Source organism: Catharus ustulatus, chromosome 1 (assembly GCF_009819885.2).
Source record: "Catharus ustulatus isolate bCatUst1 chromosome 1, bCatUst1.pri.v2, whole genome shotgun sequence".
Classification (NCBI taxonomy): domain Eukaryota; kingdom Metazoa; phylum Chordata; class Aves; order Passeriformes; family Turdidae; genus Catharus; species Catharus ustulatus.
In genome coordinates, this window is record NC_046221.1 from 68,713,015 (window position 1) to 68,730,248 (window position 17,234).

A 17,234-nucleotide genomic window follows, 5' to 3' on the forward strand; every position below is an offset into this window, starting at 1 on the left:
AGAATTGAATTAAAGTGCTTTTATTATTATAATTTTAACTTTTTATTCATTTATGTATTTATTTAAAATAGAAACAAACAGCTAATGGCCCTCTGAATGGTGTACTAGGTCCTAAAAACTGCAGAAGACGGTGGGGTCAGACTTTGGTAAAGGCTGGGGATACCTGGGATGAGTTGGATGACCCTGAATTTGGAATGTCATGTTCAAAGAAGCCTAGCATTGCACTGTTAAAAGAAAAGAAAAACAAGGAATTTCTTTTTAGGTAGGTCCAACAATTATAAAGTCACAATTTCTTTTAGTAAACAGAAGTAGATTTATAGATTGATTAAGATAAAGTCTATTAAAATTCAAGTCACCAAAATTCTGCAAGAATGCCAAGAACTGCATGAGCAGATCAGCTTTGGGTGTTACGTTGTTATAGTGCCCGTAATATCCAAAAAGAATCAAATTTGTTTTCAGGCACTATATGGTTCAGGTGTTTGTTGTATGTTTAAGAAACTGTTTTACTAAAATTTGACATACTAACGTTACTTCCTTTGTCAGTTAAATAGTACTGTGTTCTGCCATTTGGCCACATTTGCTTTTGTTCCATAGTGTTAGATACATTTCTTTCTTCAAATCCCAGGTCATTAGGTATTAGGTCTGACTGTTACCTTGTGGAAATAGATTCTACTGAGAAAAGTAGGATAAATGAAGAGCACTGTATTCTTCAGGCTAAGGTCAGCTTGTGGTATTCTAAGCTGAAGTTGTTGGTCACATGGTTTGAAAATTTTGATTTTTCAGTGTGCCAGAATCAAAAGCTTCATGCTGTATCCAGCCAGGAGGGGGAAACAAGATTCTGATGAGAAATGATTCTGAAAGATCAAATACATCAGCAAAAGATTACTATATAAACCAATCAAGATATCTGCCTGGTAAGGTTAAAACTCAACACATATGGAAAATGCAAGGTGTGCATAATCTACATACAGTACATTTAAGCTCTGGATTTCTCACTGGATAGTTTTATTTTTCATAATCAGCTAAATTTTCAAGTTTTGGACTAAATACGACAATTGATGCAGCAGTTCCTGGCTATATAAACATGGCAGGACCTCAACACTGCTGGTACACCATAAAAGTTCACAGGTGCTCTTATTACCAGTAACATAAAAAATCCTCAGTAATATAAATCCAATGTATATTGGATTACTAGGAATATATCCTGATTAATCTATAAGCAGGTATATGTGAGGACTAAAGAAACTATATACTTTTTTTTTTTCATTAGGACTGTAGTGAGAGGTTTAGGAGTAATGGATTCAAATAGAAAGAGGGGAAATTTAGAAAATATATATAGAATAAATTCTTTACTGTGAGGTTGATGAGGCACTGGACAGGCTGTCCAGAGGACCTGTGGACCTCCCATCCCTGGCAGTAGTCAAGGGCAGGCTGGATGGAAAATTGAGTAACCTGGTCTAGTGGAAAGTGTACCTGCCCATGGCAGGGCAATTGGAACCAGATGATCATTAAGGTGCCTTCCCACCCAAACCATTCTATGATTTTATATAGTGCATATTTACCAATTTTGCAGTGTCAAGATGTTTGGATTTTCTGAACATAAGTTCTGATAAACACAGTCCCCTTCCTTGTACAAAGTGTTTAGAAATAACCATCTACTGGCACTAGTAGGAATTCACACCCTCACTTCCTCTCCCAAGGCAGTCATCTTTCTTTAGAAATAGACATCTTAGTCTAAATCTGGGTGATTTTGTAGGAAATTAACATGGTATTATTTAATTACTGGGAATGAGAATGGAAAGGAGAAAGCAAAGAGAATGTTTCCTTTAGTTAGTATTCTGAATATATTCTATAGTTAAATTATTTTCTTGGTGTCTCACCGAGTATCTTTTGTTACCATGGTGGTTTGTACAATTACAGTAATCATACCATGAATTCTGTAATCCACGTTTGAGAATTTAGGTGGTTCACAGAGGAATTCCTCATTGTCAGGCAAATTGTTTTGTTATGACATATGATTAATTTGTCAGGAACTCATTAGGGCAGTGATGACTTCTGAATATGAAATCAGTTCTTGAATGTTAAATAGGATGCTCAGAGGCTTAACAGTTAAAGTCCAAAAGAAAAATATAAAGAGCAAGTAACTTCCCTATCTAAAAGTAACACAAATAGAAGTCATCTGTATTTATCTTTTTTAAGCACAATTTTAATGTCTGCATGGTTTTCAATGAGAAAGGCATAGATGTAAAAAATAATTAATTTCAACGTTTAAGGGAATAATAGGTCTGAGGAACATAGTTTTTATTTATCCGTATTACTTTAGCTCTGCAACCACTGGATTTGGGAGCTGCTTTCATGTGTTGTAATCCTACTAATTCTTGTAATGCTTGTAACATGAGGAAGTAAAAGAACTTTTTTCCTACTTTTTAACTTAGCCCTTGAAGAAATAGTTTATTTTTAGCCTTGGGAACCCTAGCATTTGATAGGTATTTTTAATTTGTGTGTTCCTTTTTTGACAGACAATTATGAGATTATGGTTTTATAGAAACCAAGCATCTATACTAAAAAGTCTTTTAAAAGTTCTCTTGAAACCATAAAGAGAATTGTTCTTAAATTATTGTCACTGGTTTTCATGGTTCAGCTTAAAAATCTAATCAATGGACATCATTAATTTACATTAATGGTATTTTCCATTATAAGGCAAATGATTCAGTGTTGGTTTTCTATTCTAGAAATGTCATTTATTGGTTGAATCAAGTTTGAAATTTGGTATTTATAACATTTTCCATCTTTTGTTTTCTAAGGTGTAAACCCAAAGAGTGTCTCTTTAGCAGCAGTCAATAAAGAAGGACCACACGGAACCTGGAGCAGCCAGTTGTTTGCTAAACCACTGGCAAATGCTGGGGGAGGATTGACTTACAGCAGAAATACTACAGGTAACAGTGCAATTGAAAATGGTTACATTATATCTCCTTGTACTTTAATTAATTTAGTTAAGAATATCTGGTTTCACTTCTGCAATTAAGCTTAGATTCTAGGCTCTTTTTTTTTCTCTTGCTTTCAGGACAGAGGGTATTATCTAGCCCCTATTTATAAAGTTCTGTCAAGATAAATTTTGTACATAATCCACTGGGACCATTATTTTACTGTATCTAGGCAACTTTGGCCCCCTTTAAGCAACTTGCTCCCTATATCATGGAACACTGTCAAACAGCAGTCTCACCCATGAAAACAAAAGGGAGGGTGGTGTGCTCATGTAATAAAAGTGCTGCTTAATATTTTAGACATGTCTTTTATGAATTTACTGGCTTTGTCCTAAATCCTTTGCTGCAAGAAAAGTCCCCTTATTTCCAGGAAGGAACTTCCAGTGAGACTATGTTTTGTGAAGAACACTAATATCAGCATTCTATAGAGTGAAGTCTAACACTAGTTAAGATTTCACTGAGGAAAGCATCAGGCTCTGGACTGAAATGTGTCTTCTCAGCACCAAGCCCTATACCTCAGGTACACTGTCCCTGTTACGGGAAGTTGCCTTGTTACCAACTCTGCAGCCATTGTCCACCTTGTACGAGTCACTCTCCAAATACTTCAGGGCCAATAAACCCCCCCAGCTTTACATGCTTGTAGAGCAAGAGCTTTAGGAGGTTTGTTTACATGCAGATGCTGCACCTCTTTTTAGTATAACTTTAGTAGCTATTCTGCACTGTCAACAAACCTGATTTTCCCTTCTGAAAGTCAGGCAAGCTGAAGTTGTTCATCTGAATTAATGTGCAAGATTTTAGAAAGTGGAAACACAACAGCACCTACCAGAATTTTTTGTGGAATAGAAGAAGTTTTTTAAAGCAATCATCTTGCTTTTTTTTTTTTTTTAATAGAGTATCCATGTGCTTCAGAAATAAATTATTTATAAATAATCTTGTAAGGGAATCAGGCACAGAAAAGCAAATAGCTGCTTCCAAAAGTCTTCATCAATAGACTAGACATCTACCTACTGAACTGCACTGAAGATAAAATTAGGATGAATGCTAATGGTAGAAATCCTGCATTTGTCTTACTACCAAGAATTTAAAGAAAAAAAAGCACTAAAACGGATTACTTTTTGTTTGAAAATTCTTGTTGTTATTTCCATCAGTATCTTAAATTGCATGTGATATTTCATATACTGGGGAGACAGACACACATGAAACCAGGATAGATAGACCACAGAAATACAAGACATATAAACTATATATTTTCTCTTTTCATATTGACAGTCTGAAAGTCAACACTGCTGTGTTTAAATAACTATGTATAGTTTATATAAGTAGGCTTTTTTTTTTCATCAGCCACAACATTTTTCTAAGGCAAAATAAGGTAAGAGCAAACAGTTACAGATGCTTTATTTATGAATGATTGTAAGTTCATGATCAGTCAACTTTGAAGATATTACCGAGTCCTTAAAATTGTAAATGGAATGTAATTGTATTGTTGCTAAATCATATTGTTAGTCCATAATTAGAATGGACTTTGTAAAGTAGCTTGTTGGAGTAACATTTCCTGCTTAAGAAAACAGGGATAAGACATTATAGTTACTAATGTGTCAGATATTCATTCTTGCTTGCCTTTTTTTCTCTCCTCATTTCTTTTACATCACTTACACTGGTTCTTCATAATGTTCTTCTAAAGTTCTGTCCTTCTATCTTTTTCTTCCTTTAATTTTCCTTGTCTACAGATGAAAACTTAATTGTACCTATTGAAAAGCTATCATGCAAAGAAAGGTTGAATGAAAAATTAGAGGATCCAAAAGGTAATTTATATCAATTATAGACTGGTTCTTTGTACATTTCCTATTTTTGTTTTACAGTTTATTGTAAAGAAAATTATATTGCAGGTTCCTGATAATCGTATACTTCCATTTTCAGTAGCAATCTATTTTGTCAAACCTTGTTCTCTTCATTATGGCTTCTTCTGGATTCTTAGAACTTACTGTGCTTTAAAAGGCAGAGAATATTTTAGTACCCTAATTATAATCTACAGCAGGTCACTGGATAATGGTGAGGAAGTGATCCTAAAGCAGCAAGTGCATGCCCCCCTCAGGGATGGGTTACTTGTGACAGCACTCAGGACTTATTACATTTGGATTCTCTTGCGCTGATCTTACAGTGCTGTGCTTGTACAGGTTTTGGTGGAGTTACCTTAGAGTAAAAGGGAAGAAACTCAGGATTCCAGACAGCCTAATCTGTGCCTTTTAGTTCCACTGCTCTGAATGCTGAAATTATCACAGAGTGTTTGTGTGAAGAGGATCTTTATGCGATTGCACAAAGGCCAAAGATTTTTAAGACAGAAAAACTGGTAAAGAAGATATTGTGTTTTACTGCAACTACCACTGAAGCTGTGATGAAGATGCTCACACTTGATGAAGGTTAAAACAAACTACTGTGTATAGCCTTCTACTTCACAAATTTAATACTACTAAACACAGAGCTATACCACAAGGGAAAAGCATTTCTATCTGGACACTGTGCCAACACTGTCTTAACACTGTCCCAAGTGATGACAGACATGAAGAAGGTTAGACATTTTCTTGGATCAGGGAGTCTTAAGTATTGTAACAGATCTTCCACTCTTCCACTGGACACCAATTTCAGTATTAATTTTGTGTGTACATGCACATTGCTTCCCAGCTTCCAAATGAGGATGGTTATGTCAGCCTTCCTAGGGTAGCTCTGCTTTAAAGAAAGATCTGGACCAAATCTAGCCAGGGTTAAAGAGAGAAGATAAATTGGGTCTGATTTTTATAGCAGGCCTTCAACTCTGGGAACTGTCAAAGTCAACTCCAAGTTGCACCACTTTCCACAAGAGATGCTGAATTTCATTCTTTCCAATAGATTTAGGCCAAACATGCTGAGCACAAGCTTACAGTAAAGCAAGTAGATATAAACAAAAGGTAAGATCCTAAATTTCTCTGCAACTCAGTGTAAACCTTTCTATGCCATCTTTAGTGGAAGTACTAATGAAATGTTCATCCTGCCCTTTGTATTCCTGCTGAATTTTTGTCTGTTAAGTGCTGAAAAGGGTCCAGCTAATCTACAAAACAAAGAATTAATTCAATGAAAGAATGTTTTTCAAGAGACAAGCACTAGGGAGTTTTTAAAGAACACTCATACTTGGTACTTTTGTGGTACTGCAACTGTAATTTGAAGCGACTATAAAATGCAGGCAGTTTTCTTAATGCAGCTGAAAATTCTAAAATTCTCTAATGTAAACAGGAAATCCTGGCTTTGGAAGTAGTGGTGCTTACAACCCATCGGGACTATACACCCCTTCCTTCTATAAAAAAGAAGTTGGATCAGCTGGACAACGGGTACAGCTAGCACCACTTGGTGCAACTGTATCAGGTAAGAAATATTCTTTTACTACTCATATCCAGGACAAAGAGAAATGTTCATTTTCCATGCTTCCTAAGAGATGCATTAGCCCTTGGTAAGGTTTTCCTCAAGTTTTGTAAATAAAATTGTAGGGCATAAATTCTTCTTAATACAAGTGAACTGCATGTAGGTGCCTAGAGGTTGTCCTGATACTTAGAGAAGCTACTGCTATTAATATATGTTAGATAAAAGAGAAAATAATTACAAAAGGTGCAAAGAAGATTTGGACCATTTGTTAAACTACTTTTCATTAGTGGTGATGGGATAATCAGTGTAAAAACATGCAACTCCACAACTCTACAGTAAATGGTCATGTAGTTGGGACTCCATTCATTTGTTAAAAACAATGTGAAATCTGTTCTGGATGTAACTGTTACCTTGGATCCTCTGCAGTGTTGGTGACATTCTGAGCACCTTCTTCACTGTCATGTTTCTGACTCAGAGAAGATGAACTGGAGTGCTCAGGAGGCAGGAGAAACTAACTGGTTTGTGAGTGGAGACTAGAGCTGTTGTCCACACCCAGCAGCCCTCTTCTCTAGTTACTTCAGAGGAGATAGCAAGGCCCTAAACCAAGGGTAAATTGTTTAACCAACGGGCCCATGGCAGACCAATCTGATATGGTCCTGCTTAATAATGTTGTCTTTCTGCTGACATGCTCCTTTGAGTTGCCTGTTCTCCTTAAGAACTTGCAAGTGGCTTCAGAGAACTGGAGCAGGGGGGAAAGAACAAGATGGCACACACACACACACACACATACATACATATATATATATATAAAATATGCTTAGATTTATGCATATTTTGCATCTGACTTGATCAGAAGCCCACCAAGGAAGGCTGGAGCTGCACTTCATTGTCTTATTGATTCACTGCTGAAACACACAACTGCAAGAGTTGATTTGTCACAAAGCATGGATCAGAAAGTTCACAGGAGGACAAAATATGCAATTCTCTCTAGACTGCTGTGAATTGCGATTTTTTTTTTTGTCCCCCACATGTGGTGTTCCAAAGCAAATAAAATTTACTGTTAATCTGTAACCAGAAATGTCCTATGTGTAGTAGAAGTCAGAAAGGCTGGAAGATGGAGGTCAATTAAGATACTCTTCCATGTCCTAGAGAAGAACAAGAATCCTATTGCTTAAACCATTCATATTTACCTTAAAGTCGCCAGACTTGTATGGGAAGAGAAATAGGGACAAAGCAAATGGCAGGTTTTATCTCCTAGATGTCAGTATTTGAACATTAATATTTTTAGTGAGCCTTGCTTTATATTATCCAAAATGTAATAAGTTATGCTCTCAATTGTTTTTGCTCTTTTAATTTTTTCTGTTAAAATTTTTAATGCCATAATTTAAATATTTTAATGTAGTATGCAAGATCAATTTTTCTGAGGAAAATACCAGGAAAAGTGACCTTTATTGCCAAGAGAGTGTAGGCTGGAATCATACTTGCTGATGGAAGATAGGGAATGCCAGCCTACAATAAAAAGAAACAGTTTTCAAAGAGGTCAGGGAGACCTGACCCCCAATTTCAGCTCCTTGATGTTTCCCCTTTTTAAGTGTCTTGCTCCTCACCTGTTCCTTAACAGGTTCAATCCACTGCTGAAAAATCCTACGAAAACCATGTGGTTTTCTCTAAGAAACAGAATGATACCTAGGCACCCATTCAATTTAAATGTTAAATTTTGTTTTAAAGAGTATCAGTACATAATAAGACTAAACTACAAAAGTAGGAATGAAAAGGGCAGGATCTACCTTAGGAATGCTAAGGAAACAAGGGAAAGGTGTATAGCAGGAGTCTGGATAAAAGGAGTCCTGGCTGGCTGATTTTAAAGACTTGGGAAAATGATTGAATTAGTCATGAACATGAAGAAACGTCAGCCCCTGCAGCAGGGCAACTACTTTAATCACATGAAACTTGAGGAAGTAACAACTACCTGAAATATCAAAAGGGAAAATCTAATAGAAAGGCTAGGAATACAGTAGTGCTACTGCTAGTGCCTGAGATCAGGTGGGTGCCAATATTAAGAGAGAAGAAAAGCCTTCAAACTTGGAATAAATCCTATTAAATCAATGGAGGAATGGGAAATGGAGCAAACAAGACTTGCCTCCAAGTACAGCAGGAGTTCTGACCCAAGCATGAGGAGAATAAAACGCATAAAATCTCAAAAAGAACAAGGGGGTTTCTAGAAGCTGTCTTTCAATCTAACCTGTCTGAATCTTAATCAGTTTATCAATGTTATAATGACATGCTTTTTTAAATATCTGAGAAGAAAGAACACTTTTCATACTGTAGAAGTTTTGTAATAGGAGATACAGAGTTGTAGACATTTGTATCAGTTTTTCCACGGAATTTCATTCTCAGTGGTTTTTTTGAGGGATTGCTGCAAAACAACTATTCAGTAGGTGAGAATAATACACACAAACTATTGGAAAAAATATTGTTATTGGAAAACAAGCACAGACAGCATGGTCTCAGTCACATGGTGTGATTCTTGGGGTTGTCCTGTGTGGGCAGGAGTTGGACTCTACATCCTTGTGGGTCCCTTCCAGGGTGTTTTATGACATATAGACCAAAGCATGCTGCTACACTAGCATCCTTGAGTACCTTAAGTCATCTGTAAGCTCTCGTTCTTTTCTCTGTAAGGGAGTAAAGTACGTTTTTAGTCACAATTAATTCTCAGTTCTTGTTCTTTTCAGATTATTCCTGGAAAAACAAAGCTGGTCGTCCTCCGTTACCAGGTCCTACTTTCAATGCAGCAGCAAAGAACACAAGTATCTTAACTCGCCCCCCAATTCAGCGAGTGCACGGGAGAACAGACTGGGTGGCCAAATACGGAGGGAACAGATAGAAAACACCATCCTGTGTGGACATTACATACTCAGTGTTCAGTTCTCCTGCACTTGGAAACCTGAAAAGCTTATTTGCTCCAGCTTTTCCTAAGACTATGCAATAGTAAAGAAAAAAAAAAAAAAAGACCTTGTGTTCTGTTACCTGTATAGTACATATAATACCATGCAAAATACAGGCTGTAAAGTAGGATGCAATGAAGTATTAGACAACACATATTGCCAAAACTGAAAAGTAGATTTCACCTGGTGTTTTCTATAGATAGTTCTGTTCTCTTACTCTTCGGAACAACTAGGGTTAGGGTAGTTCATCCAGTGCAACAGCTGCTGCTGGGATGTGCTTGAAGCACACAAGCAGCACAAAGAAGGGTTGAAGCAGAGCAGCACCAGGCTTCCAGGTGTTAGGCTGGTTCCTTAGCAGGAAGATGGGAGTGAAAGCACAGATCTGTTGTGAAGAACATCAGTCTCCTGCAAGCATTTCGGAACTCGCTTGTAACTAAGAGTTACTCAGGGTCTGTAAGGTCAAATATTCATGTAGCAATGAGAGCTGAAACCCCTGTAGTAGGACATAGGCAATCCCCTGATAGATACTACACAAGGAAGGGCTAGAAATCTGGCTAGTAGAGGCCTGTTGAATGCTATAGCAATATTGGAAAATAGCTAAACAAGTACTAAATACTACTTACCAAGCTGTGAAGTGAAGCCTAATGATCAGATTCTGCTGTTTGAATTAACTTATTGCCATTTTTGGTCAAGGATCTGTAGAGATTTATCTCTGTCCTGTCAAAGGTGTGTCACAGGGACCATTTAAAAAGCCTAAATCACTGCAGTCTGTCACTCATTTTAAGGGTGACTTAGCCAAAAATGCCTAAATTATCACTAAACTCTTGGTCCTACATGTCTTTATTGGGAGATCAGACTAAACTAGGGAGTTTGAATAGGCTACACAAGGGAGAATATTGGTCTGTTCTTCAAAGACATTGCTTTCTGTTTTAGATCTTAAAGGCCAACCTAGATACCTGAAAACACAGACAAAACTTTAATAATTCCATATATCACTGTTTATATGCTCATTCAGTACCTTCCCCAACTTTTATGCTTTTATAATAATATTGCCCAAAGAACTTTGCAATGTACAGTAAATTGTTTATTAGAATGTTGAGCCGGGCTACTTCTGGTAACTGCGTTTACAATAAATGCTTTAGACTTCATAGTAATATTAAACTTGCCATTTGAAACTGAGTATGCTTTTTAAAGATATAAAGTTGTTAATGATGACTTCAAGCATTGTAAAAACAATAAATTTATTTGTATGGCTTTTATAAATGTATCTTGAAATGTAAACTCCTGTTGTTGAACTAATGTGTCATAACATAGGGGCTACATTAACTTCCTGGAAAGCAATTTAATCTAAAACAGTTGTACCACAAAGTCAAATATTTTGTTAAGAAAATTGCACCTAAAGAAAACACTTTTTTTTTAATACTGCAAGAGCTATGCAAGAATAGGGCTGTCTGGTTAGTAATGCACTGGAGAGTTTAATTCAATTGCTACTGGTCTAGGAGTAAGTATTTTTCATTCTCTTAGTACTAAGAGATGTTCCTATGCTACTTAAATGCATCTTTATTTAACTGTAGAACATATCTGTAACTTGCTGTGGCAATGAACGACACCCTCAGACAGTTTGTAACAGGCATAAAAGCTATGATTTTATAATTATAAAACAAAATAAATTAACCATTTGTCTCTAGTACAAGATGCCAATGACAGTTAAAATCACAGCCTGGTCAAGGAATTAACTAATAATGTGCCAATAGCTCACGTCTGTGAGTCACCTTCGAGCAGAAAAATAAATAGGTACTGTTTATGGCTCTAAATACGGTTAGAACAAACATGCTGTCCTTGTCATGTGCTATTGAACCTTGAAAGGGCTTTGACATAACCAGATCAGCCTTTACTTGTCCATAAGCAAAGCATAACTAGTGTTGATTAATTCTTGTTGCAAACAGCAAGAAAAGGCTAGCAGGCTTTGTACAGTCATTTAACTCTGATTCATTGGTACACATCAGATTGCTTGTGAAGAAATGCTTAAAAAATTACTATATGCTAGTAAAATTTCAAAGGGGTGTAAAATGTATGTAAGGCTAAGATTTTTCTCTTGTGCCTTTGCCTATATTACTGCTGTTTACCCTGAGCATGAGTGTTCTACCACAAGTTCTAAATGACTTCTACCAGCAGTTCTCAATTCAACCCGTTGCTTTCCAAAGCTCAGGAAACAGCAGCAAGCGTTCACACTTCAATCTAAAAGTTTAAAAAAGCTTATGAGTCCAGTTTTCTGCTTTCTATTGTCTTTATTCTGTTAAAGACAACTGCAATTCAAATTCACAAGTTACCTGATTTCAGACCAGCATTATACAATTGCAAAACTGCTGGGTCATGGCTGTTCTCAGTTTATTTCAGGAGATGCATTTATGTTTGTGTCCTACTCCTACAGGAGAAAACTGCTTCAACAGAAATATGAAGAAGCAAAAAATCCCCATAAACCAGTTTAAAGAGAAGTGTCTTAAATGCTAATGTCTGCCTTACTAACTTTGTTCTAATTGGAAAGACATGGAGACACCTGCCCACCAATGCTGGGTCCTGGGCTGGAATTAGGCACTTAAAAGGGTGTCATATTAACAAACCATCTGCTGTCCTGCACACCCCTTATTTCTCTGCAGGGAGGTAGGAGAGAAATGTAAATACAGATGAATGCCTGAAGTTGAACTCTGCAGGATGATGAATAAAGGCTCTAAGAAGATGCTCTGAGCACAGTTCCCCATCCAGATCTGTCTATGCTCAAGGCAGCTCTGACCCAAGTTGTCTGACCTGGGACCAGGCTGCTGAGACTCTTGCTGGAGCTGCACCCGTTCCTGGCCATGTCCCTGCAGATCTGGAACCCAGTCTGACGGACCTGGCACGCTGGCTTGACCTAAGCCCTGCCTCATCCCTGTGACTTGCCTGGCAAACCACTCTCCTGCTGGCAGAGCCTGGCTGTGGCCACTGGCTCAGCTGTGCACCTCCTGCTCACTCAGCACAAGGTCACTGCTCTGCCTGTGGGAGGAGGGAAGGAAAACCACAGGACATGACCCTCCTGCCAAGGTACTACCCTGATACTCAGAGAATTCTCAGCAACTCCAGAGTCTCACCAATCTAATGGACCAGCCCTCTTGCCTCCATCTCTCTCAGTAACAGGTACCAAAGAAAGAAGGTTGAAGAAATCAAAGCTCAGAATCTATGCAAAAAGGTACATGAGGGACATAAGTTAAATGAGACCAGAAAAAGGATACATGACTATCCATCTGTATCTTCCAGGATATTTCTCTATGGAAGGTTTATATTTAGAATGATTTCAGGCATTAAGGGAATCAACTGAGGACAAAGACTGATCAAATAAGCCCTTTGGTCTTTAAATAAACTTTCATACAGTATTTTCTAAATCTAAAATAGATTATCCCCTCAGAAAAAAAAAATCCCAAACTAAAAAACTTTAATATAATACTTATCTGAATATATGGTCTGTATGCTTTTGTGCTCTCCATGTCCCTCCCAGTTCAGATTCTTGTAAGATTTTTGTATGTACAAGTTAGTAGATTCAGGGATAGATTATTTATGCAATTCATGCTCTCAAATATATCCTCCCACCCTGCAGGAAAGGCATCAAGCTGTATCAGTCCAGATCAACAATTAGAGATAAAATACACTGTGTAGAACACAAAAGTTTGCAGTAATAATTTCTTAGTTTATTTAAAATAACATTTTAATAAAGCTGTGCCTATAATTCAGCATTATCAAATAAAGCATATTTTTGATTTATGAGTAGTAATCTGTGGAAGTGAAATGAATGACATATAGCTGAGCTTACAAGTGATTGCAAGGCATGGGTAAGCATTCTTTGCATTACAGCAGAGCCTCAACAGCCGGCTCCGTGATTGTGTTTTGTGGGATCGGATTCTAACACACAGTGCTGGGAGAACAAACTCCCTGACTGACAAACACAATGAACAGATAAACTGGCATGGAAAGGGAGATGCAACATCATAAGCACATTTATTGTATTAATTGCTAGTGACAAACTGGCAACTCCTCTCCCCTGGTTTTAAAGGTATACATGATTTTAGAGGGACAAGTCAAATATGCATTTAAGCTTCAATCCTGCAATTGTCTGAATGCAAGGGCCAGGACGTCTTTGTCAACACTAAGTTGCAGGACCAGAAGCTAAACTAATGCTATACTCATATTTTCTTGCTTTCTTTCAGTGCAGAAAGTGTTAAGACAAATACCATTGGCAAGGGCTCTCTATGTCAGTCCTTTAAAAACACAACCCACTTGCATTAGGATATGAAAAATACAACACACAGGTAGCAGTGCCTTTTCCACTTATGTGCAGCACATTTAGGCAGTTGCATTTTTGGGCTTCTCAGTCATGTGTCTTCAAGTCACTTGATGCAGATTTATGGCTTAATAGGTTTTTTCCATCATCTGCAATCCAATCCGTCCAACCATCAGTAAACTGTGGAGCAGAATAGTTGTTATAAAAGAGAGGGAGGTGGAGGCAAAATCCCATTAAGAACAAGAAGGAAGAAAGCACTGATACAATTTCATTTAGCTGAACACCACCACAGGATTTCATTTTTCACAGAACTTACCATTTAACATTTTTAAAACAATAGAATCCACAAATAACTAAAATATTTATTCAATGACACAGACAAGAACAAAGGATAGGTGGTTACCTGGCACCGGCAATTATCCCAGGCATCGCCTTTTTGGAGTTGTAAAATCTCATTCCCATAACAGCAGACAAGGTGCCAGACGCCACTGTTGAAAAGAAGCCCAGTCAGAACCATTTGACACAGAAATGCCAGCACAGCTTTGTCACACTTGGTAACTGAGTAACACTTGGACACTGAGCAGCACCAACCAAACAGACCTACACATACAGACAGGAATGCCTCCCTCTGTGAGTAAACAATTTGATTTTCTTCAGCATCAAAGCTGTCATTACAAGCTTCTCAGCAGCCTTGGTAACATGCTCCACTGCTCAGCGGAAGCGAGGAGATCTTACCAGGGTTGAGACCACGGTCTGATCACACACAAACTCTAACCCTCTCAACAGGTCACTAGCTCTCCCTCAACCCTTATTTGCAAAAGAATGATTATTCCCTCAAACACAGGCAAGCTCAGAACTGCCAGAAAGCTGGGATGGTGACAGTATTCGCTATGTGGGAGGTAAATACTATTTACACTTCCCGTTTCTCTGCAACATTCTGAACTTGAAAGTGGCACCAAATACTACAACTGGAAAGAAAACAACCCCATTTGAAAGTGACTGGAAAACAGAAAGCAATCCAAAGGATCAAACTGAAAGAGCAATCAACATCTTAGACACTACTCCAAATTATTTTATCTCTAAATTCGGATAAGGAATCCCATCAACATTCACATGAACTTTACACGGCCATTGTTTCTTGAAGAAGAAAGGCAGGTGATAATGCTGCATACCTTTTCCCAAAGCCTCAAGTCTGTTTGCATCAGACAGGGTAAAAGGTATTCTAGAGCTCCTCTGTCAAGGCTCTATTTCTGCATTTCTACTCCTGATGTACTGGGACCAACTTACAGCTCTGCAGGAGCCACAGCTGCATGTGGCAAGGAGGGCTGAGGAGGGATGGAGGGATGAAGAAGAGCTGTACTAGACTGTGACACATCACTGCTTTCAAGAGATCCATTTGAAAGCATTCCATGCACCGTATCAGGATATACAAAAGCTGCTCATCCCTCTTCCATGACACTGCCTAAAAACCTGTGCCAGAGATGCACGGCCACTCCCACAGCATGCCAGAGTGGAGGGACAGTTCACAAACGGAAATTGTGCTTTACATTGACCTGCAGTCTACATTTCATTCCTTAACACAAGCTTGGACCTCTACAATGGCTTCAGAGAGCCTTTCAGCGCATTAGTCCCATTGCTTTAAAATAGTCTTAAATCACTGTAAAACTATAGTATCATAGCACTAGTGACACTATGGAATAGTTAGAGAACTAGCAGGCTCCTCAAGAAGTTGTCCAGGATACCCTAGTGCCTAAAGTGCCACCCGATAGTGGTTTAACCAGCTATTGCACTCCTGCAGCAAAGCAATTCCCTGAGGTTCACCTGAGTGCTGCATAATACTTTCCATAGTGATTTCATCCTTCTCCTTCCCTGAAGAGTTAACTGCAAGCTTAGCACCCACAACTTCTTGTAAGTTCTACTGTAAGCAAGCAGAGCAGATAACTGCCTCTTTTACATCCAGAGTGTATGATGCATTGGAACGTGCACTGCTCCTGAGATGCTTGTGCAAACCAAGGTTCCATAAGGCCACATACCACCTGTCACAGCGCTGTCACTACTGCAAAAATAGTGCTTATTCCACCACCACAGGCTAAAAACGCTGCTTCACAACCAAAAATGTTCCACATATGTTTTCTGCACCAAATGTGTTGGTTTAACATATATATCTAATCTGGCAGAGGAGACAGGTATTTCTCACCAACTCTGGATTCACAGGGGACAATCCAGGTCCTCAACCCAGGTATCATGCTCTTACACAAACACCTCCTGGCCGTGGGCAGGAGGTCCTGCCACCACTTACAACATTTGTATAGGTAAAAGGGCACAGGACAACATTTGTATAGGTAAAAGGGCGCAGAGCAGCTGAAGCATGCTAAGGACAAAAAGGGCACTGTTCCCACCGCTACCAGTAACACTCGGTACTCGGCTGCCGAGCACACTTACCGAGGGAAAGCCACACATTCTTCGGATCTTTGGACTGCTGGTAAGCGCCTAGTCCCGCTAAGCCGCCAAACAGAAGACCGGCAGCGAGAGAAGGGACGCTGCCTTGAATAAAAAATAAAGCAGTCAGCGGAAGAACACACACAGTCAGCCTGCACACCAAACGAAAGCACTTTGCGACTTTCCCGTACTAGTAAATCCACAAAACCAACCTAACCAAAGCACTAGGGGTTAGGCTGTGGGGTTTGGGGAGATTTTTTTAAGACACTTTGCAGACCTCCGCGAGGTGGCAACAAGGACTTAGCGGGACTTTGCGGGCTCGCTGCCGCCGCGGCGCCGGAGCGGGCGGAGCTGAGGGGAGCCGAGCGGGGACTGCCTGCGGGCACGACCGGCACAGGGACAGCGCGGCCACCAGCACCCACCTGCCTTGGCGTAGCCCACGACACCGCCCGTGGCCACCAGCGCCGCGTAGCCGAAGCCCAGCCAGTCGTACTCCATCTGCGGGCAGCCGCGGAGAGCCGCACAGCGCAGGGCAGGGCAGGCCGACCTTGGGCCGCGCTCGCTCCGTCCGTGCCCGCCCCGGGGCCGCCTCACGGAGGTCCCGCCCGCCGCCGTGACGGCACCCGGGGAGGGCCCGCGCCGGCCGCGGCGCCGTGGCCGTGCTGGCTGGGCTCCGAGAGAGTCTGCTTGCTTGTCTGCCCATCAGTAACACAGCTGCAAAGTCCGAAATTAAGCAGGAGCAACCACCTTCCCTTTTCTTCCCCGGCTCGACATCACCCCGCACTGCCAGGGGTGCCCTAGCGTGGGGTCCCTCCCACGGGAGACAGTCCTGCACTGCCACAGCGTGGCTCCTTCCACGGGGTGCAGTCCTTCAGGAACAGGCTGCTCCAGCTCGGACCTTCTGCCTGCTCACAAGTCCTCCTGCCTTCCTCTGGGGCATGCCCACCTCCTCCAGCGTGGGCTGCTCTGTGGGCCGCAGGTCTCTGCAGGTCTCTGATCCATGGGCTGGAGGGGGTTAGCCCGCCTCACCCTGGGATGCACCTCGGGCTGCAGGGGAATCTCCTCTCTTGCACCTGGAACACCTCCTGTCCTCCTCCTTCCCTGACCTTGCTGTCTGCAGGGCTGCTCCTCCCAACAGGCTCTCGTTCCTCTCTCCAGCTGCTGCTG

The 17,234-nt window shown here is 40.0% G+C and overlaps 2 protein-coding genes across 6 annotated transcripts in view; one reads left to right on the forward strand and one right to left on the reverse strand.

Annotated features, from left to right (window-relative positions):
- The window catches only part of MAK (male germ cell associated kinase), a 29,616-nt gene extending 19,030 nt beyond the window's left edge, over positions 1-10,586 (forward strand). For 4 of the 5 annotated variants that reach the window (XM_033063191.2, XM_033063208.2, XM_033063199.2 and 1 more), the window contains 6 exons: positions 72-262; positions 784-914; positions 2,805-2,936; positions 4,712-4,786; positions 6,249-6,377; positions 9,107-10,586. In XM_033063191.2, the coding sequence (XP_032919082.1) occupies positions 72-262; positions 784-914; positions 2,805-2,936; positions 4,712-4,786; positions 6,249-6,377; positions 9,107-9,258 (810 nt within the window). In that variant the 3' untranslated portion in view covers positions 9,259-10,586. The remainder of the gene's footprint in view (positions 1-71; positions 263-783; positions 915-2,804; positions 2,937-4,711; positions 4,787-6,248; positions 6,378-9,106) is intronic. The other variant, XM_033063217.2, reaches the window with a different exon arrangement.
- A 2,430-nt stretch (positions 10,587-13,016) lies between these two features.
- On the reverse strand, positions 13,017-16,654 carry LOC116997964 (transmembrane protein 14C). Its single transcript, XM_033063237.1, has 4 exons — positions 16,490-16,654; positions 16,071-16,172; positions 14,032-14,116; positions 13,017-13,808 (listed from the first exon to the last, which is right to left on the reverse strand). The coding sequence occupies exons 1-4, from the start codon at positions 16,563-16,565 to the stop codon at positions 13,757-13,759; spliced, it is 315 nt and encodes a 104-aa protein (XP_032919128.1). The 5' UTR covers positions 16,566-16,654; the 3' UTR covers positions 13,017-13,756.
- Positions 16,655-17,234: the final 580 nt, after the last annotated feature.

Bases quoted from the DNA above. Each gene is read 5' to 3' on its own strand.
- LOC116997964 (XM_033063237.1), bottom strand. From the start codon at position 16,565: ATGGAGTACGACTGGCTGGGCTTCGGCTACGCGGCGCTGGTGGCCACG. The intron at 16,173-16,489 runs GTGGGTGCTGGT...TTTTTATTCAAG, and splicing joins CGTGGGCTACGCCAAGGCAG to GCAGCGTCCCTTCTCTCGCT. The intron at 13,809-14,031 runs GTAACCACCTAT...TCTGCTCCACAG, and splicing joins GGGATAATTGCCGGTGCCAG to TTTACTGATGGTTGGACGGA.